General features: G+C 40.5%; 1 protein-coding gene across 1 annotated transcript in view; it reads right to left on the reverse strand.

Annotated features, from left to right (window-relative positions):
• Positions 1-23,027, reverse strand: part of fgd5a (FYVE, RhoGEF and PH domain containing 5a) — a 250,765-nt gene that overhangs the window by 172,995 nt on the left and 54,743 nt on the right. Inside the window, exon 5 of the mRNA XM_059944304.1 lies at positions 16,422-16,452. Within this exon, the coding sequence (XP_059800287.1) occupies positions 16,422-16,452 (31 nt within the window). The remainder of the gene's footprint in view (positions 1-16,421; positions 16,453-23,027) is intronic.

Genomic DNA, 23,027 nt, shown 5'->3' on the forward strand with positions numbered 1-23,027 from the left:
TGAGAAGGCATCATCTGTAACTATGGGTTATCCTGTAATTCTGTACACACACCACAAGGTAGCAGAATTGCTGGATAGAGGGAAATTTGTGTTAACACCAGCCAGGATAGCAGCGTATCAGATGCTGTTGACATTTCCAGATGTAACTATACAAAGATGTACCACCAGTAACGTAGCCGATTACGTCCCTTTGAGCTGCGAAGGAGAACCCCATGATTGTGTAGGGAAAACGATGACATTTGCCAAGCTGAGAGCAGATTTACGGTCAGAGCCACTAGAGGATTTGGATAAAAAGGTTCTGTTTGTAGATGGTTCTTGTCATAGGGATTATGATGGAAATCATGCAGGATTCTCAATAGTACAGCAGGACCAGTCAAGCTTTAAGATCATTAGAGTGGAAGCTTGTCCACAACCGTGCTCCGCCCAATTAGCAAAACTCAAGGCTTTGACAGCAGCATGTGAGATGACGGAAGGTGAGAAAGTAGACATTTACACTGATTCGGCATATGCCCACGGGGTGTGTCATCTGTTTGGGGCAGTGTGGAAACAGAGAGGTTTCAGGAAAGGTAATGGAGACCCCATTCAACATTGTCAGCAAATTTCAGACTTAATAAAAGCACTTATGAAACCCCAAGCACTGGCTATAGTGAAATGCCAGGCATACAAGAAATGGAATGGTATGATAACTAAAGGAAATCAAGCTGCAGATGAAGCAGCCAGGAAAACGTCTGGGTGTACATCAGTTATTATTGCACCCCAGGTACGCCTAGAGCCAGAACCCATGCTAGAGGACCTGGTTGAAATGCAAGGTAGGGCAACGTTGGCAGAACAGACAATGTGGAGGCGACGGGGGGGCCAAACAAAACTCAGAAGGCCTGTGGAGCACGGAGGATGGTTTGTGGGTAGCACCTACTCCTTTGTTGACTATCCTAATTTCAGAAGCACATGGAGTGGACCATTGTGCAAGGGGGGAAGTAATAAGGAAAATAAAAAAGGATGGTTTCTGGTCGCCTTACAGGCTTCGATAGACTATATTCTAGCACAATGTGAGGTTTGTGCACAGAATAACGTTCAAAAGGGGATTACAACCCCAATAGGTCACATACCCATGCCTGAAGGACCCTTTCGACATCTGGTGGTCGACTACGTAGATATGATAAAGACGGTAAGAGGGAAAAGATATATTCTGGTGGTATTTGACAGGTTCAGCAGATGGGTAGAGGCAGTACCCTCGAAAGATCAAGGGGCAGGAACAGTGGTAAAGTTCCTGACAAATGAAGTGATCCCCAGATTTGGAATACCTACGGAGATTAGCTCGGATGACAGTTCGGCCTTCATCCAAAGGGTGGTCAAATTGGTATTAAAAGTACTGAGAATAAAACAAAGGTTTGGATGTGTGTACCACCCACAGTCACAGGGCATGGTAGAATGAATCAATGGCACTCTGAAGGCCATACTGAACAAAATTTGTGCAGAGACTAGACTAAATTGGGTTGATGCATTACCGTTAGCATTAATGAGTTACCGTGTGCAGACTAATCGGGTAACATGCTTGACACCACATGAAATGCTAACTGGAAGGCCCATGCAAGTGCCCCAATGGAGAGGACCATATAAGGGACCCAGATTAGAGCAATTAGAACTTGAACTAAGACAATACATGTGGCAATTAACTATGATACATCAGTCTATTTATACACAGGAAAAACAGAAAGAGCCGGAGACGGTCCAAAGGGAAGGACCAATCCAACCAGGAGATCAGGTCTACGTGCGAGCGTTTCGAAGGAAGTGGAACGAACCAAGAAGGGAAGGGCCTTTCACAGTAATCAAGGCATCGCCCACTGTGGTTTAGGTGGAAGGGCGTTCCACTTGGTATCATCTCAACCACTACACTAGGCCAGTTCCACAGGTATAGTCAGATGCGGAACCTGAGGTAAGTGGTGAGGAGGAGCAGATTGCAGAGGCCAGCCTGGAGGATCAAGAAGCCGACACTGCAGCACAGGAATTTGACCAGGTGGTAAGGGAGATCTTTGGTAATTCTGATGACTCTGGGAATGAAGTTGGGGATAGTAATATTCCTCCAGATAATGGGGATGGTTTGGGTGCAAACAGTTTTGCCCCACAGAATAACACACCTGCCTACTATAGCGCAGACTTGGAAACCATCAACATGGATATGGCATGGGAATGATGTAACCCTGGGAAACTCGGGAGCACGCAGTAAGAGAAGTAGCACACACACCGTTTTGTCACGACAAGAGAACACATGGTACCAATGGGCAATGTATACAGCAAGCACGATGGAAAGACAGAATTGCTACCTGTGCTCAAAGGCAAACCCTGGGCAGCACGTAGTCCCCATGCCTTATAATTCTTCCACTTGTGCGCAGTGGCGTAGGGATCACAGGGAGCAATGTGAGCAACGATGTCCTGGTCCAGTCAGTGCTAGGGCTTGTTACATGAGGATTCCTGTTATAGAAACTGTCTGAACAATGCACCCATGTGCCCATATTGTTGTATGCTGTATCAGGCGTCCTCTCATTTTGACCAAAACAAGCTTGCCTATCACTGTAATTATAGTAGACCCTGGGCTATAAATAAAAGGAGCCAAACACCTATGCAGGAACAATGCAGGGTCATCTGAATTATGAATGTTTCATGCGGGTGGGCACTCGCCCAGTTGGCCATTTCCAAGGCAACTGCACTCAGACGTGGGATGTCACCCCAGGTAAAAAACACTTAATAGGTACCCCTCCTCCTGAGGGAGCATTGGACTCTCAGACTATCCCATTAACAAACACTTGGTGGCTGTGTGGACAGGAAGGAGGTCTGAGATCTGCGCTCCCCCTCAGGTGGGCAGGAACATACACGCGTGTCATGCTGCTTCAGGAAGTTATAATGTCCCCTGAAGTACAGTCCAGCGCTAACTTCCCTGAGCAACGGACACTGCTACAGCGGAAGAGAAAATATGAACCTAACCCGACAATCCAGATTGACAGTATAGGACAGCCGAGAGGTATACCTAACGAACTCAAGGCGCGGAATGAGATTGCTGCAGGCTGGGAAGCTCTCATACCTGTGATAGGGATAAGTAAAAATGTTGAATGGATAAATTATATATACTACAATCAACAGAGGTTCATCAACTACACTGATGATGCACTGGAGGCCTTAGGGCAACAGCTGGATGCAACTAGCAGGGTGGTGTGGCAAAACAGACAGGTACTGGATTGGCTTTTGGCAGAAAAAGGAGGTGTGTGTGTAATGTTTGGAGAACAATGCTGCACTTTCATACAGAACAATACTAGCCCAGAAGGGTCTTTCACCAGAGCAATGAATAAATTAAAGGATCTGCGGAAGGAGGTCAAACAGAATGCAGGATTTGGGCATCAGTGGTTTGACTGGTTAGAAAGCAAACTAGGGGGATGGGGTGCGTGGCTGACTAAACTGGCAATGACTGCAGATTGTGCTAATAAGTTGTGCATTTATTCTGTGCTGTTTTCTTCCACGTATCAAGACTTTGATAATGTGTGCGACAGCAAAACAATTTCCGGTGCTCCTGGAAATTGTTGAATCTGACCCTGGACAAGGAAAAAAAACGATGATGTACTGTTACAGTCTGCACGATGCACCAAGCGGACTGGAAAGTGTTAAAGATGTGGACACTAGTCTGTAAAGGTGTCTGAGTCTTTTTTCCTGTCTCAGCTACGGAAGGACAGGTTTTTGGCTCAACAGCCTAGGTTAACAGAGAGAGAGATCATTTTGAGCTCCGAGTATGAAAATTGTAGTTGACCCAGATTTGGGATTAAAATGCTGAACTTTATTTTGGCTTTGGTGCACGGCCTCTGAGTGTTCTTTTTCTGTGTGAGACCCTGTGGGTCTCAAAGGGGGGATTATATTGAGAAATATACCTGACATAACCACTCATAACCACTATATACCTGAAACATAACCACTATATATATACCTGAAATATAATCACTATGTATTAGCTATTTACTATACTATGTAATCACTTCTAGGTACCAAATATTAATATGTATTATTTTCTAGACACATTTTGTTATGTGTTGTTTTCATTAAATACTTTGTACTCTTTTAGCTGCATATTATGGCACTTACAGAACACCTGTTGTTTTGCAGCACTATTAGCTGAGGTATATCCCATGTATTACACTCAGCCTTTGTTCAGTATTAGATAACGATGGCGGGCAGGAATGTAATGTGAGGGGGGATGTCTGGAGAACATAATCTTGGCAAAGACTCAAGTCCCAATGCGAACGGGTGGCACATAATGGTGGCGCACCGCAGGCTAAGCAAAAGCGATTAATTAATTCATATATAGATGATATGCAATTAACACTCGATTGGGTATGGCGATGAACCCGAAATGTAACTGAGATAAGAAACTACTATAAAGAATGCTATACATCAGAGCTCAGCGGGCTTTCAGTGACAAATTCATTGATTGCCTCAGCCTTTGTTTGCAAATAAAGGTTTAATTTTCTTGAAGAATTGTCTGTGTCTCCAAGTCATTTCAAGTAACCACGACACTAGCAGAGCCGCCACCACCCCCCCCCCACCCCCCCACCCTTCATCCCTTTGCCTCTATCACGTCTGAAACATCAGAACCCTGGAACATTGAGCTTGCCAGTCCTGCCCCTCCTGTAGCCAAGTTTCAATGATGGCTACAATGTCATAATTCCACGTGTCAATCCAGGCCCTCAGCTCATCTGCCTTTCCCACAATACTCCTCGCATTGAAATATACACACCTCAGAAGATTGTTACCACCACACACAACCTTACTATTTGTGACTTTGCATGAACTACTAACATAATTTATTTTTACCCCTGTTCCACTATCTACTCTGGCACTCTGGTTCCCATCCCCCTGCATATCTAGTTTAAACCCTCCCCAATAACACTAGCAAACCTCCCTGTAAGGATATTGGTCCCCTTGTAGTTCAGGTGTAACACGTCTCTCTTGTACAGGTCCCACCTGCCCCAGAAGATGTCCCAATGATCTAGAAATCTGAAACCCTGTACCCTACACCAGTTTCTCAGCCACGTGTTCATCTGCCAGAGCATCCTACTCTTACCCTCACTGGCACGTGGCACAGGTAGCAATCCGGAGATTACTACCCTTGAGGTCCTTTCTTTCAGCTTCCTATCAAGCTCTCTGTACTCACTCTTCAGGATCTCCTCTTTCTGCCTATGTCATTGGTACCAATGTGTACCACAACATCTGACTGATCACCTTCACATTTCAGGATGCTGTGCACATGATCAGAGACATCCCTGACCCTTGTACCTGGGATAACTAGAGCAGAGAATTTCACTCACCCCATCATGGACACTTTCCCACTCCTATGACCTCACTTTCAAAGACCTAAGAGACTCTTAAAAACCTTATTGTATCCACCACCACCACTGTCGCATTCCACAAACCCATCACTCTCTGTGAAAAACATACCACTGACATAATCTCTGTATCTATTTCCAAGCACTTTAAAACCATTATCCCTCATATTAGCCATTTCAGCCCTGGAAAAAAGCCTCTGGTTATCCACATGATTGATGCCTCTTATCATCTTATACATCTCTCTCAGCCTCTGTCACTTCAAGGAGAAAAGGCAAAGTTCACTCAACCTGTTCTCATAAGGCATGCTCTCCAATCCAGGCAACATCCTTGTAAACCTCCTCTGCAATCTCTCAATTGTATTCACATCCTTCCTGTAGTGAGGAAACCAGAACTGAACACAGTGGGGTCTGACCAAGGTCTTATGTAGCTGTAGCATTACTTTATGGCTCTTGAACTCAATCCCATGGTTGAAGAATGTCAACACAACATACACCCTCTTAACAACATTGTCAACCTGCACAGTAGCTTTGGGTGTCCTATGGGCACGGACCCAAGATCTCACTGATCATCCACATTGTCAAGAGTCTTACCATTAATATTACATTCTTCCTTCAAATTTGACCTTCCAAAATGAACTACTTCATACTTATCTGGGTTGAACTCCATCTGCCACTTCTCAGCCCAGTTCTGCATCCTATCGATGTCCCACTGTAACCTCTGACAACCCTCTAGATTATCCACAATACCTCCAACCTTTGGATGGGGAACCTCATCAAATGCCTTATTGAAATCCATATACACTACATCCACTGCTGTACTTTCATCAATGTCTTTTGTCATATCCTCAAAGAATTCAATTAGGCACGACCTGTCCTTGACAAAACCATGCTGACGATCCTAATCAGATTATGTCTCTCGAAATACTCATAAATCCTGCCTCTCAGAATTTTCTCCAACAACTTGCTGAACTATAATTTCCTGGGTTACCTCTACACCCTTTCTTGAACAAGGGAACAACACTTGCAACTTTCCAATCCTCCCATCCCTATTGATGCAAAGATCATTGCTAGAGGCTCAGTAACCTCTTTCCTCGCTTTCTAGAATAGCCTGGGGTATATCTCATCCACTCCTGGTGACTTACCTAACTTAATGCTTTTCAAAAGCTACAGCACATTCTCTTTCTTAATATCTATATGCTCAAGCATTTCAGTCCACTGTAAGTCATCCCACAATTACCATGGTCCTTTCCCCTGGTGAATACTAAAGCAAAGTATTCATTAAGTACCTCCACTAACTCCTCCGACTCTTCACTATCGTACCTGGTTTGTCCTATTCTCACACGGCTCATTCTCTTGCTCTTCCTATATTTGTAGAATGCCTTGGGGTTTGCCTTAATTCTGCTCACCAAGGCCTGCTCATTGCCCCTTCTAGCTCTCCTAATATCATTCTTCAGCTCCTTCCTGGCAACCTTGTAATTTTCTAGAACTTTATTAGTACCTAGCTTCTTGAACCTTTTGTCAGCTTTTTTTTTCTTAACTAGATTTTCCACATTCTTTGTACACCATGGTCTGTTACCCTACCATCCTTTCCCTGCTTCAATGGAACATGCCTATGCAGAAAGCCATTCAAATGTTCCCTGAAATTTGCCACATTTCCACTGAGAACATCTGCTCCCAATATATGCTCCTAAGTTCCTGCCTAATAACATTATATTTCCCCTACACCAAATGTTTTCTTTTCCCAAACTGTCTACTCCTATCCCTCTTCAGCAGTATGATAAAGTTGTGATCACTACCTCTAAAATGCTCCCCCACCAAGAGATCTGATACCTAAAACCTGACACACTCAACAGCCATTCCTGCCCCTGAGCCAAGTCTCTGTAATGGCCAGAGACCATTGTTGTTATTTTTCCTTTTGTATTTGCACAGATTGTTGTCTTTTGTATGTTGGTTGTTTGTCCGTCCTGTTGAATGTGGCCTTTCATTGATTTTATTAATTTCTTCGATTTAAATGTGTAGGCCCGCAAGAAAATGGAAAATGAATATGGTGACATATACTTTGATAATAAATTTAACTTTGAACTGCAGCTTTTTTATTGTTTTTTTATGCATTTTCTACATCACTACAGATAGAAAAAAACCCCAAACCAAAATGAAGAAAATTAATACAGTGCAAAAATAAACATACAATAATAATATAATACAAAAAAGATCATTGAGAAAGCAACTAAATTGAAGTCATGTAAAGTTAGTATCCTCCCCAAGCCCCGCAACAAAAATAACTCCAGACTAACCACAACACAATATAGAGAATATAAATCAGGACATTCAAACCCCCAAAACTGTAAGTACACTTGAAAACAGAAGATAATAATGCCTACTACCAAAAAAAAAGAGCTGAAAGCAAGGGACCGAAAAAAAAACCTTAATTAAGAGGAAGGTTATGAAAGTACTCAATAAAAGGTCCCCAGACCTTATGGAACTTTATATCCGAATTAAGAACTGAATAATGAATTTTTTCAAGGTCTAAGCAGGACATAATATCATTAAGCCATTGAGCATGCGTGGGCGGGGCAACATCTCTCCATCTAAGGAGGATTAAACATCTAGCCAGGAGAGAAGCAAAAGATAATATTCGACACTTAGTCGAACTCAAACGTACATCTGTCTCACCCAAAAAACCAAACAAAGCAATTAAAGGGTTAGATTCTAAGTGGTGAATCAGAATATAGGATAAAGTTATGAAGACATCTTTCCAAAATTTCTCTAAGCTAGGACAGGACCAGTACATATGAATAAGAGAGGCCTCGCCACTTTTCCATTTATCACAAAGAGGACTAATATTAGGGTAAAATCGAGATAATTTAGATTTAGACATATGGGCTCTATGAACAATCTTAAATTGTTAAAGGCAATGGCGAGCACAAAGAGAGGTTGAATTAACCGATTTGAGAATTGAGTCCCAAGTCTTATCAGATAAAGAGATATTTAAATCATGCTCCCAAGCCATTCTAATTTTATCCACAGGGGCACGCCATAAGAATGCTACTTTATCACGAATAAATGATATTAAACCTTTACCCAGAGGATTAATAGAAAGAAATAAATCCATAACATTTTTCTCAGGCATTTCAGGGAAGTTAGAATTAAAGGATTAATAAAGTGTCTAATTTGGAGATATCTAAAAAAATGAGCATTGGGCAGATTGAACTTAGCAGAGAGCTGTTGAAAAGATGCGAAGCGATTATCAATAAAAAGATCTTCAAAATGTCTAATGCCCTTCCTATACCAATCATGGAATGTTGAATCATACATAGTAGGTAAAAAAAGGTGATTATGTAAGATAGGACTAGAAGAGGAAAAACCATAGAAACCATAAAATTTCCTAAACTGAGCCCATATTCGCAAAGTGTGTCTAACAAGAGGATTAACAATTAATCTAGACAAACTACTAGGGAGTACAGAGCCAAGAAGTGCAGAAATAGATAAATCTTTAGTGGAACTCAATTCCATTGCCACCCAATTAGGGCACTCGGGTTGGCTATGGAAAAAAGGCCAAAAGGTAGCACAACGTATAGTGGCTGCCTAATAATATAAACGAAAGTTAGGTAAGGCCATGCCACCCTCTATTTTTAGATTTTTGGAGATAAACTTTATTAATTCTGGAATGCTTATTCTTCCACAGATATGACAAAATAATAGTCTAAGGAATCAAAAAAAGTTTTAGAAATAAATATTGGGATTGATTGAAATAAATATAAAAATTTAGGGAGAACATACATTTTAACAACATTAATACGACCTGCCAAAGACATAGATAGAGGTGACCATTGTGACAGACTCTGTTTTGTAGTATATAAAAGATTGGCAAAATTTTCACGAAAAAGATCTTTAAACTTCCTTGTAACTGTAACCCCAAGATAAGTAAATTGATTATGAACTACTTTAAAAGGGAGGTCACGAAATGCTAATTCTTGTGCTTCTTTATTAATTGGGAAAAGTTCACTCTTATGTAAATTAAGTTTATAGCCAAAAAACTGGCTAAACTTATCAAGAAGTGAGAACATTGGAGGTAAGGATGTAGACGGATTTGAAAGAAAAAGTAATAAGTCATCAGCATAAAGAGAAACTTTATGCTCAACACCCCCCCCCCCCAAATCCCGGTCAATTCAGGACAGCTTTGAAATGCTATCGCCAAAGGTTCTATAGCCAAATCAAAGAGAAAGGGACTTAAAGGGCATCCTTAACGTGTGCCACATTTGAGGTTAAATAACCGGGATTTCTGAAAATTAGTCAAAACAGAGGCAGTAGGACACAGATACAGCAATTTGATCCAAGAGATAAAACTTTGACCGAAGTCAAATTTTTCTAAAACTGCAAGAAGGTAGTTCCACTCTATATGATCAAAAGCTTTCTCCGCATCGAGGGAAATAACACATTCAGGAATCCCAGTTGAAGGTGAATATAAAATGTTAAATAAACGGCAAATATTAAAAAAAGGAAGACGGTTTTTAATAAAACCAGTTTGATCATCAGAAATAATAGAGGGAATAACAGTTTCTAATCTATAAGCCAAAACTTTGGCCAAGATTTTAACATCAACATTAAGCAAAGAAATCGGCCTGTACGAGGAACACTCTGTTGGGTCTTTAACCTTTTTTAATAAAAGAATAATAGATGCCTCATTAAAAGAGGGTGGTAATTTACCATAATTAAACGAGTCAGATAGTACTGAGAGTAACTGAGAAGAAGGAAGTGAAGAGAATGATTTATAAAATTCTACGCGGAACCCATCAGGTCCAGGAGATTTCCCTTAAGACAATGCAGAAATTGCAAAAGGTATTTCTTCTGATGATATAGGTGCATTAAGTTTGGCTTTAAAATCAGATGAAAGTGAAGGAATATTCAGATTATTTAAAAAAAGATCAACAGAAATATTCTCATTCAGAGATTCAAAGGAATAAAGTCGAGAGTAAAAATTTTTAAATACGTCATTGATTTCTAAGTGATCCGATGTAAAATCTCCATTTTCCTTCTGGATCTTTGTAATATGTTGTTTAGCTTTAGAATGCCTCAGCTGATTAACTAGAAATTTACCAGATTTGTCACCATGAATATAAAAGCGACTCTTACATTCAAGAAGCTGACGTTCAACAGGTTGAGTAGACAGAAGATTAAATTTAGTTTGAAGTTCTACACGCTTCTTGTATAATTCAGGACTCTTAGTTTGAGCATACAGTTGTTATGATTCTTTAATCTGATTAATGAGGTCTAATCTATCTGTACAGGACTTTCTATTAAGATTTGCTATATAGGAGATTATGTGACCCCTCAAATATGCTTCATGGCATCCCAGACAATCTGGGATGACATTTCAGATGATGTATTGGTGTTAAAATAAAAGGTCATCTGATCCTTAATATTTTAGAAAATCATCATCCGATAATAAAGTCGAGTCAAGACGCCAGTGTTTATTCCTCTGAGGAAGACCAGGAAAATTTAAAGACAAAGTAATCAGGGCATGGTCAGAAATCAGTATACTCTGATAATCACAAGAATAGACAAATGGAATAAGTTGATTATCAAGTAAAAAATAGTCAATTCTAGTATGGTGAACATGTGAAAAAAAAGAATAATCTCTCTCAGTAGGATGAAGGAAACGCCATATATCTGAGATACCAATAATTAGAAAGAAAAGAGTGAATAGCTAAGGCAGATTTAGTAGGTGATCTAGTAACAGAGGACGATCGATCCAAATTAGGATCTAACCAACAATTAAAATCGCCACCCAGTATGAGAGAATATGTTTAAATCTGGTAGTGAGGAGAAAAAACGTTCAAAAAAATTAACATCATCAAAATTGGGAGCATACAGGTTTGCTAGTACAACTTTAGTATTATGTAATTTACCAGAAACAATAATAAAACGGCCATTTGTATCAAATATCTTATTATGGAGTTCAAAAGGAATATTTGAGTTAATAAGGATGGAGACCCCTCCCCCCCCCCAGCTTTGGCGGCAAGGAATGAATGAAAATGCTGACCTGCCCACTTTGACAAAAGCTGAGAATTATCAAAACTACGAATATGAGTTTCTTGAAGGAAAGCTATGTCAGCTTTGAGTTGTTTAATATGAAAGAAGACCTTCCTTCTTTTAACAGGATAATTCAATCCCTTTACATTCCAGCTCACAAATTTAAGTGTATTAACCATTATCGATTGTTAGTGCATAGAAGGTAGCAGGCATATAAAAAATCAAGCAGTACAGTCTGGGAGCAAAAATGTAAACATAAATCAATAGAATCAAAACAGAGACATGTCCTGAATAACAAGGGAAAACAAAAGAAACAGTGAGTAGTGTTGGAACTGGAGAATCCACCCCACCCTCGCAACCCAAAACTAGACGGCTACCCAAAAAAGCAGCTAGCTCTACAAAAAAAATTAACCCAAAAATGACTTCCAGTTCCATATCGTTAACAAAAGTTCCATATAAATAATATAGCAAATATAGCAAATAATTTATGCACTAGAGAACAGAATTACAAATAGGAACAACTTCAACAGAAAAAGTATAAAATTTAATACAAAAAAAATCAGAAAAGAAAACTAAATCTAACCTACCCGCGAAAAATTATAAAAGATTGAAAGAAAAAAAAGGGGGGAAAGGGGGAAATTATAAATTTTTCACCAGCCTGTCTACCTGTGATGCCATTCTCAATGAAATATGCACCTGTGCTCCTAGTTTCCACTGTTTCTGAGTGCTCTACATTCATAGTACAATTCCCTCACCAGTTTAACTTTCCAAAACGCATCACCTCACACTTAACTGTATTGAAATTCATTTGCCACTCTTCACGCACTTCCATAATTGATGAAAGTCCCTCTGTAATCGACAATAACTTCCTAAATCAACAACCACCTCCTGAAAGTCATCCGCAAACTTGCTGATCAAGTCTTAAACATTCTCATCCGAATAATTTATATAAATAGCAAATAACAGTGTTAACACCAACTCCTGCAGCACACTACCCCTCAATGGCCTATGTTCTGCAAAACAACCTTCAACCACCAGCCCCTGCTTCCAACCAAAATTTTCAAGGCAAATTTTGAATCTAGGTAACTAAGTTTCCTGAATTCCACAGGACCTAAACCTCAAGACCAACTTACCATACAGGACCTTTTCAAAGGCCTTGCTACAATCCAAATGGTCATATCACAGCTTTACCCTCACCTACCCTTACTCTTTAAAATAGGACTTGAGTTATAAGGAGAGGCTGAGCAGGCCAGTTCCTTTTTTTCCCTTGGATCAGAGGAGACACAAGACTGACCTTATAAAGGTATATAAAATCTGAGTGGCGTTGATAGGGTGAATGCATGTAGTCTCTTTACAAAGAAAGAAAATCAAAAACTCATGTGTATTCTTTAAGATGAGAGGGGAAATATTTCCAAGAGGTCAAAGCGGCAACTTTCATATGCAGAGGGAGTCGGTGAGGTAAGTACAATAATAACTTCCAAGAGACATTTGCACAATGCTGTAGTAATTTTATGTACTGCAGTATACTGCTACTGCAAAAAAAAACAAATTTTATGATAAATGTGAGTGATGAGAAACCTGATTCTGATATCTCTATTATAACCATATAGTAATTACAGCACGGAAACAGACCATCTCGGCCCTTCTAGTCCATGCCGAACGTTTACTTTTACTTAGTCCCACTGGCCCGCACTCAGCCCACGACCCTCTATTCCTTTCCTGTCCATATACCTATCCAATTTTACTTTAAATGACAATACCGAACCTGCCTCTACCACTTCTACTGGAAGCTCGATCCACACAGCTACCACTCTCTGAGAAAAGAAATTTCCCCTCATGTTACCCTTAAACTTTTGTCCCCAACTCTCAACTCATGTCCTCTTGTTTGAATCTCCCCTACTCTCAATGGAAAAAGCCTATCCACGTCAACTCTATCTATCCCCCTCATTATTGTAAATACCTCTATCAAGTCCCCCCCTCAACCTTTTACGTTCCAAAGAATAAAGACCCGTAACCTTTCCCTGTAACTTAGGTGCTGAAACCCAGGTAACATTCTAGTAAATCTCCTCTGTACTCTCTCTATTTCATTGACATCCTTCCCATAACTGTACACAATACTCCAAATTGTGAACTGACAGTGGAAAGGGGGCAGGGAGAGGGGAATCACGGTTGGGAAAAGGGGAAGGGAGAGGGGAGGGTGTGGGAAACACCAGAGAGACATTCTGTAATGATCAATAAACCAAATGTTTGGAGTCAAATTTCCCTACTTGGTGCCTCAGCACTGGGTGTGCCTGCATCTGAACCATCTCACACCACCCCACCCTGGCAATCTTTCTCCCCACCTATCCCACACTCTTCCTGCGGTGCTCCACCTCACTATTCCCAACATCCTTTAGTCCCACCAGTCTCAGAAACTCACTCTCTGCTCCATGTTGACAATTACCCTAGCTTGTGTGCCTAAAACTTACGCACAGTACTGTACATGAATAGGAAAGGTTGAGAAGGATGTGGGTTAAATGTGAGCAAATAGGATGATCTTTGATGGGAATGTTGGTCAGCATGGACCGGTTGATTGAAAAGATCTGTTTCTGCATTGTATGAATCTCTGACTCTATGACCCCATGACATGCAAATCAGGATCATGGGTCAAACAGTCTCAGCAGAAACTGAGAAATTAGTTAAGTACTTTGATGTGGATTCTGTTATGTTTTGTAACTTCAAAATATTAAACTAAACTAATTCAAAGAAACTCACAGGAGTCTGAAATATAGCCGTATACTTTGAGTTTACTTTAAGCGAGGCATGCACATATCATGATGATGTACGCAATTAATGTACTTGACACTTCACCCATAATTATTTATTTAAATGAAAAAGGATGTTTAATCAACCATATATTCAAGATTACTCAAATATAATTGAAATATAAAATACATAAGCTCCTCCAAACTCCACCTCAATATAGAATGCAGACATCCACAGCATCGTAAATTTTAAATTATTCCAGTCAGGCTTAAAGATTCACTGTGAAGAATTTCTTACTATAGTGGGATAATGCCTTTTCTGACAAGGGGGATCGCTCTGCTGAGCATGTGAGACTTGTGGCTGTGAAACAATCTCAGGTACTGGGGCATCCTCCATGGTGGTTGCAGGAGTTGACTCTGGGACTGCAGGAAGATATTCTGACGGCTCTGGACACCTTCTTCCTTTTAATTCTTCTAGTTTATGCATCTTGATTTTGGGAAAGTGCATTCAGCTCACTGGAGAATTTTCTTGTTAATCCTTCATTTGCTCCTTTTACAATCTGAGCTCTCCTCTTGGCTTCCTTATCCACAACATCTGACTAATACTCTGTTTCCATATCTCCATTGACTCCTTTCTTTTTGGCCTTCCATTCATCCAGCTGGGCTTTGGTCTTTGCATCTACTTTACAAGCAGTTTTTTGTCTCCCAGTTAAGTTTATGCAACAACCTTAATGTATGCAGAGTAGATTCTGGTTCTTTATACTCACAAAAGCCGAATGTTTACAATTTTCCTAAAGCTTCTTGAACTTTCTTCCTGCTCAAAACTAAGCCACATTTTGCAAGTAACTGTCTGATTAACGTATCAGAAGCTTACAATCTGATCCCAGATATGTTGCCTACGAAAACTGTTGTAGCCAAATCAGAACTTCCGTCACTTTCACAATTCTTCTGACCAGCCTGGTCTTTCCCTGGTCCAATATGCTTTCCAACCAAAGGCACAGAGGTTGTCACAAACATTTGTTTGCACTCTGTTGGGCAACAATTCATAGTGTTTGGCATGGAGACAGTTGTGGCATTATCCAGTATCTTTCTAAATTTGCTTTCAGATAGATAGCTTCATTGCAGGGGATTTGGCATGTATATTGTGGATGGTCTCCAATCAAGTTTTTGTTGGTTCAGCCAGTCACACCCTCTTGATGCTGGTCCTTCTGTTTTTACCACATACTGGCTTGTTGGTTGTTGTATTTTACAGTCATGAATGTCATTCCAACAGGAGTTATCTTTTCTCCGGTATAAGGTCTTAGACCATAAGACCAGGACTCCTCTTCTTTTTGATTCCATTTATGAAACCTAAAGCATTCTGCAATCAACAATGGCTTTGGTTCTCAGTGTTCCTGCATTACTTTGACAAGCTCATTTCTACAGGTTTCATTGAAGTAGTCAAACTTCAAAGCAAACTGAATGCCTTTAACCCAAATGCACACAGCAAAATTGACACTTGTTTCTCATAGGTTATTTTATTTGCTTGAAAATACTTTGCCAATAGTTCATGATACACAAGCCAGTTGCCTGTTGTGCAATCAAACTCATCAATATTTCCAATGTAATCGGATTAGTATCATCCAGTGCTCATAGTTTATGAACCCTGAATTCTTCCACTTATTGCCTTAATAAAAACTCAGTTGAGTCTTCCCTTCCAAAGAGCATGTACTGGTTGCTCTTGTTTTAAACTTGACCATCTCTCCACATGTTAGGGTGCCTTTTTTTAAACACACTGATGCTCTTGCGGTGTTTTATTTTATTTCGAACATCTTGCTGCATTTAACAGGTTGGCAACTGTGTCGGGTTCGTTTTGAAAATACATCATCACCAATTTTATGTTTTGTAACTTCAAAACATTAAACTAATTCAAAGAAACTCACAGGAGTCCAAAAATATGGGTGTATACTTTGAGCTTACTTTAAGCGAGGTGCACATGTATAGTAACGTAGGTGCACATAGGTGCACATGCATAGTAACGTGATTACGTATGCAATTCATGTATTTTACATTTAACCTGTAATTAATTATTTTAATGACCAAGAATGCTTCATCAAACCATATACAAGATTACTCAAATATTATTGAAATAGTAAATACACAACAGATTCTTTCAGAAGTTGTTTCCTGCAGTTCATTCTCATCCTAACATCTGAAGAAACAATCATCACAGACATCTGAAGATCCACAGCACATCTTGCACTGACATCCCCAGGAACGTTAAGTAAACACTGCTACTCACCAAATGTAGGTCCTGAAGAAGATTCACAAACCTGTATCAGGGAGACAAATGGAGAGGTACTTAGTAAACATGGAGGAGTAGAGAAGAGTATAAAATATACAGCTGGATAGTAGAGGAACAGGCCAATATGTCTGTGCTGATCATGATGCCAACATACACACTCGCTCTCTAGATAAGTAGGTATACCTTCACTCCCTGTCATTGAGGAAATGTACTTACACAATCTCTGGACATGTATAGATGGTGTACAGCTAGGGAGATGTACATACAGTAATTCAGGGCATGAACCTACACTCTCTCTGACTTTGGGGACTTGAACCTATGCTGTCTCTGTATTCATGGTCAGCACCTATACTAGCGATAATTAACTGCAGTGCCTGCAGTTAGAAACATTTACATACACTCTCTCTTTATCAGGAATATGTTCCGATGCTGTCTCTGTAATTAGGGACCTACACTCTCTCATTAGTTAGTGACATATACCAATACTGTGTCTGTAGTCAGAGTCATGTGTCGAATTTCGCTCTACAGTTTGAACGTGTTCCTGCACTGTCTGTGTAGAGAGGGGCATGCAACTATAGTGAGGAATATGTAATACAGTGGTATGCAAAAGTTTGGGCTCCCCGGTCAAATTTTCTGTTACTGTGAATAGCTAAGCAAGTAAAAGATTACCTCATTTCCAAAAGGCATAAAGTTAAAGATGACACATTTCTTTAATATTTTAAGCAAGAAAACTTTTGTATTTCCATCCTTTACAGTTTCAAAATAACAAAAAAAGGAAAAGGGCCCGAAGCAAAAGTTTAGACACCCTGTGTGGTCAGTACTTAGTAACACTCCCTTTGGCAAGTATCACAGCTTTTAAACGCCTTCTGTAGCCAGCTAAGAGTCTTTCAATTCTTGTTTGGGGGATTTTCACCCATTCTTCCTTGCAAAAGGCTTCTAGTTCTGTGAGATTCTTGGGCCGTCTTGCATGCACTGCTCTTTTGTGGTCTAGCCACAGATCTTCGATGACATTTAGGTCGGGTGACTGTGAGGGCCATGGCAAAACCTTCAGCTTGCACCTCTTTGAGGAAGCCCATTGTGGGTTTTGAGGTGTGTTTAGAATCATTATCCTGTTGTAGAAGCCATCCTCTTTTCATCTTCAGCTTTTTTAGACTGTGTGACGTTGAATTTGCTGGTATTTAATTGAATTCATTCTTCCCTCTAACAGTGAAATGTTCCCCACGTGCCCAAAGCACAAGCCCAAAGCATGATCGATCCACCCTCGTGCTTAACAGTTAGCGAGGTGTTCTTTTCATGAAATTTTGCACCCTTTTTTCTCCAAACATACCTTTGCTCATTGCGGCCATAAAGTTCTATTTTAACTTCATCAGTCCACAGGACTTGTTTCCAAAATGCATCAGGCTTGTTTAGATGTTCCTTTGCAAACTTCTGATGCTGAATTTTGTGGTGAGGATGTAGAAAAGGTTTTCTTCTGATGACTCTTCCATGAAGGTCATATTTGTGCAGGTGTCGCTGCACAGTAGAACAGTGCACCACTGCTCCAGAGTCTGCTAAATCTTCCTGAAGGTTTTTTGCAGTCAAACAGGGATTTTGATTTTGCCTTTCTAGCAATCCTACGAGCAGTTCTCTCAGAAAGTTCTCTTGGTCTTCCAGACCTCAACTTAATCTCCATCATTCCTATTAACTGCCATTTCTTAATTACATTATGAACTGAGGAAACAGTTACCTGAAAACATTTTGCTATTTTCTTATAGCCTTCTCCTACATACTTTAATTTTCAGAGTGCTAGGCAGCTGCTTAGAGGAGACCACAACTGCTTATTGGTGGAGCAAGGTTTGAGGAGTCAGGGTTTGAAATTTAAAGCTTTGAAATTTGCATCACCTGGCCTTTCCTAATGATGACTGTGAACAAGCCATAGTCCTAACAAGCTAATTAAGGTCTGAGACCTTGGTAAAAGTTATCTGAGAGCTCAAATCTCTTGGGGTGCCCAAACTTTTGCATGGCCCTCCTTTCCTTTCTTTGACTCCAAAATTGTACAAAACAAAAATAATACACTTACCTTGCTTAAAATGTTGAAAAGAATGTTTCATCTTTAACTTTATGACTTTTGGAGATCAGTTTATCTTCTACTCACTTAACTATTCACAGTAACACAAATTTTGACTGGGTGGCCCAAACTTTTGCATGCCACTGTACGTTCTTTGTAGTTAAAGACAGAGACATTCTCTGTGTTGTGGATAGTGTGGAGGGCTATCAGAGGTTACAACAGGATGCCGATAGGATGCAAAACTTGGCTGAGAAGAGGCAGATGGAGTTCAACCCATGTAAGTGTGATGTGGTTCATTTTGGTAGATCAAATGTGATGGCAGAATATAGCATTAATGGTATGACTCTTGGCAGTGTGGAGGATCAGAGGTATCTTGGGGTGCGAGTCCATAGAAAATTCAAGGCAGCTGCAGGTTGACTCTGTTGTAAAGTAAGCATACAGTGCATTGGCCTTCAACAATCAGGGAATTGAGTTTAGGGGCTGAGAGGTAATGTTGACCCTGGTCAGACCCCACTTGGAGTACTGTGCTCAGTTCTGGTAGCCCCACTACAGGAAGGATGTGGAAACCATAGGAAGGGTGCAGAGGAGATTTACAAGGATGTTGCCTGGATTGGGGAGCATGCCTTATGAGAATAGGTTGAGTGAACTCGGCCTTTTTTCCTTGGAGCGACGGAGGATAAGAGGTGACCTGATAGAGGCATTGATCATCTGGATAGTTGGAGACTTTTTCTCAGGATTGAAATGGCTAGCTCGAGAGGGCACAGTTTTAAGGTGTTTGTAAGTAGGTACGGGGAGATATCAGAGGTAAGTCTTTTACGCTGAGAGTGGTGAGTGCGTGGAATGGGTTGTCGGGGATTGTGGTGGAGGTGGATGAGACAGGATCTTCTAAGAAACTCCTGGACAGGTATATTAAGCTCAGAAAAACAGAGGGCTATGTGTAACCCTAGGTTTTATCTCAGGTACAGACATGTTTGGCACAGCTTTGTGGGCCGAAGGGCCTGTATTGTGCTGTAGGTTTTCTATGTTTCTAATGACTGGCTGGCAAGAGACAGTGAGTGGGAATAAAGAGGACCTTTTCTGGGTGGCTGCCAGTGACTAGTGGTGTTCCTCAGGGTCAGTTACTTTTCACATTGTTTGACAATGATTTGCATAATGGAATTGATGGATTTGTGGCAAAGTTTGCGGATGATACGAAGATGGGTGGAAGGGTAGGTTGTGCTGAGGAAGTAATGCGATTGCAGCAGGACTTAGACAAATTGGAAAAATGGGCAAAAAAGTGGCAGATGGAATACAGTTTTGGGAAATGTATGATAATGCATTTTGGTAAAAGGAACAAAAGTGCAAACTGTTTTCTAAATGGGGAGAAAATTCAAATGGGGTGCAAAGCAACTTAGGAGTCCTTGTACAAGATTCCCAGAAGGTTAATTCACAGGTTGAGTCAGTGGTAAAGAAGACAAATGTGATGTTTGCATTCATTTCAAGGGTAACAGAATATAAAAACAAAGAGATAATGCTGAGGCTTTACAAGACACTAGACAGGCTGCACTTGGAATATTGTCATCAGTTTTTGGCCCATATCTCAGAAAGGATGTGTTGTCATTGGAAAGAGTCCAGAGGAGGTTAATGAGGATGATTCCAGGAATGAAGTAGTTAATATATGAGGAGTGTTTGGGCAGCTTTGAGCCTGTACTCACTGGAATTTAAAACCTACTGAATGTTGAAAAGATGTGGAGAGGATGTTTCCTCTGGTGGGTGTGCTGAGAACAACAGGGCACAGCCTCAAAATTGACAGGTGACCATTTAGAACAGAGGTAAGGAGGAATTCTTTAAGCCAGAGAGTAGTGAAATCTGTGGAATGTTCTGCCGTAGATAGCTGTGGAGGCCAAGACCATGGCTTTATTTAAAATGAAAATTGATCGTTTCCTGATTGGTCAGGACATCAAATGTTATGGCGAGATTACAGGTATGGGGGTGTTTAGTGAGATTCGGGATCAGCCATGATGGAATGGTAGAGTAGACTCGATAGGCTGACAGGCCTAATTCTGCTCCTATATCTACTGGTCTTATTACACTTGAACTGGAGGGAAGCCAATATTCTATTGGGCAGATTTGCTAGTGAAAATTTAAACTAAATTACCAGTGTTTGTGATCCAAACCTGCAGTGAGATAAATGGGAGATTGTAAGCTCAGATAGAATTCAACAACAAAAATTTCAGTAGACAAGACTGACAGGAATATGGCTGAGAGAAACACAAGAATAAATTGCATTAACTTCAATGCAAGAAGCTGGGCAGGTAGCTATTTTGGATTGGGATATTATAACCATTTCCATAGGCTAAAGGAGGGACAGGACTGATAGCAAGGACTGGTCCCACACCAACATGTTCAGCAACCATCAGCTCTTGAACAGACATGGATAACTTCATTCACCACTACTCTGAACTGATTTTATGATCAACAGACTCACTTTCAAGGACTCTTTACAACTTACGTTCTCAGTATCGCTTTTATTTGCACAGTTTGAACTCTTTGGCAGAATAGAATTGAACCTCCTCAGTGAAAGAGGTTTAGAAGGGGCAGAATTTGTTAGGTACATCCAGGAGTGTTAAACTAACACGTAGATAGTCCGATAAGAGAGCAGTCATACTGGGTGTGATGTTAAGAAATAACCCAGCCAGGTGACTGACATTCCAGTGGGAGAACAGTTATGGAACAGTAATACATCTCTTTAAGTTTGAAGGTAGCTACAGATAAAGGTAAGTATGGACCTTGTAGGAGAGTATTATGTTGGAGCTGGGCAGATTCCGAGAGCATTAGGCAGAAACAAAATCATTGTCAGTTGTTAATAGGGACCAGCTGTTTCTGAGCAAGTCCACATCTGACATTTGAAGGAGGCATTAGAAGGCCTTGGTGAGTAGGATTAAAGAAAACCCCAAGATGTTCTACACATTTGTCCAGAGTGAGGATAGGACTGATCAGGGATAGAAGAGGAAATATGTGTGGAGACAGAGAAGGTCAGTGAGGTCCTTGAACAAGGATTCACCAGTGAGAGGGACTTTGACATTTGTGAGGACAGCATAAAACAGGCTGATGTAATAGATCATGTTGATGTTAAGAAAGAGAATGTGCTGGAAACTTTAAAAATATAAGGCTAGATAAGTCTCCAAGGCTGGACAGAATATACCCCGGGTTACTACAGGAAGCAAGGAAAGAGATAGTTGTGCCTTTGGCAATTATCTTTGTGTCTTCACTGGCTACAGGAATAGTACCAGATGATACAAAAGCAGCAAATGTAGGTTCAAGAAAGGGAGCAGAACTGTGAGTATTACCTCAGTGGTGCAAATTACTGGGGATGATACTTAGAGACAGAATTTATGAGCATTTCAGGAAGCACAGTTGGCCAAGTCATGCCTCATGAGTCCAACTGGATTCTTTGAGGATGAAACAAAGTACATAGATGAAGAAGGTCGAGCAGTAGATGAAGGGTTCTGATAAAGATCCCCATAATAGGCTCATTCAGAAAGTCAGGAGGCATAGGATCCAGGGAAACTTGGCTGAATTTTCATAGTAGGAAAGGCAACTGAGCTCGGAACATGGATTAACACATGGAATTATGATATTGTAGCCATTAATGAGACGATTACAGGAGGGGCAGGACTGGCAGCTGAATATTCTGGGGCTTTGTTGTTTTAGATGTCATAAAGTGGGAGGGTTAAATGGGAAGGGGTAGCACTAGTAGTCAGGGTAAATGTCATGGCAGTGCTCAGTCAGGACAGACTGGAGAACTCGCTTAGTGAGGCTTCATGGGTAAAACTGAGGAGTAAGAAAGGTATGGTCACATTAATGGGATTACATTATGAACTCCCCTCTCCCAACCGTCCATGGGATTTAGAGAAGCAAATTTGCAGAGAGATAGCAGACAGTTGCAAAAATGTAAGTCTGTGATAGGTGATTTAAACTTTCCATATATTGACTGGACCTCCCATATTTTAAGGAGCCTTGGAGGGAAAAAGAATTTTTCAGATGTTTCTTTAATCCCAAATAAAGAAGTCCCAAATAAAGAGAGTGCAATACTAGATCTCCTATTAGGGAATGTTAGAGCAGGTAAATGGGAGACCTTCAAAAGTATAATTTTGAGAGTACAGTGTTTGTATGTTCCATCCAGTCAGAGTAAAAGGTAAGGATAACAGATTTAATGAACCTTGGTTTTTGAGAGATATTGAGGGCCTGTTTAAGAAAAAGAAGGCAGGTGCAAATGAGGTACTTGAGGAGTATAAGAAATGTAAGAGAACATTTAAGAAGGAAATCAAGAAGGCTAAAAGAAGATATCAGGTTGCTCCAGGAGTCAAGGTGAAAGAGATTCTTAAGGTCTTCTACACATTAAGAGCATATTAAGAGCAAAAGGATAATGAGGAACAAAATTGGTCCGCACGAAGATCTGAGAGGTAATTTATGCGTGAAGCCAAATGAGATGGTGGAGATCTTAAATGGAGTTTTTGCAGCTGTATTTACTCAGGAGATAGACACAGAGTCTATAGATGTGAGGGAAAGCAGGA

This window comes from Hypanus sabinus, chromosome 19 (assembly GCF_030144855.1).
Source record: "Hypanus sabinus isolate sHypSab1 chromosome 19, sHypSab1.hap1, whole genome shotgun sequence".
Lineage (NCBI taxonomy): Eukaryota > Metazoa > Chordata > Chondrichthyes > Myliobatiformes > Dasyatidae > Hypanus > Hypanus sabinus.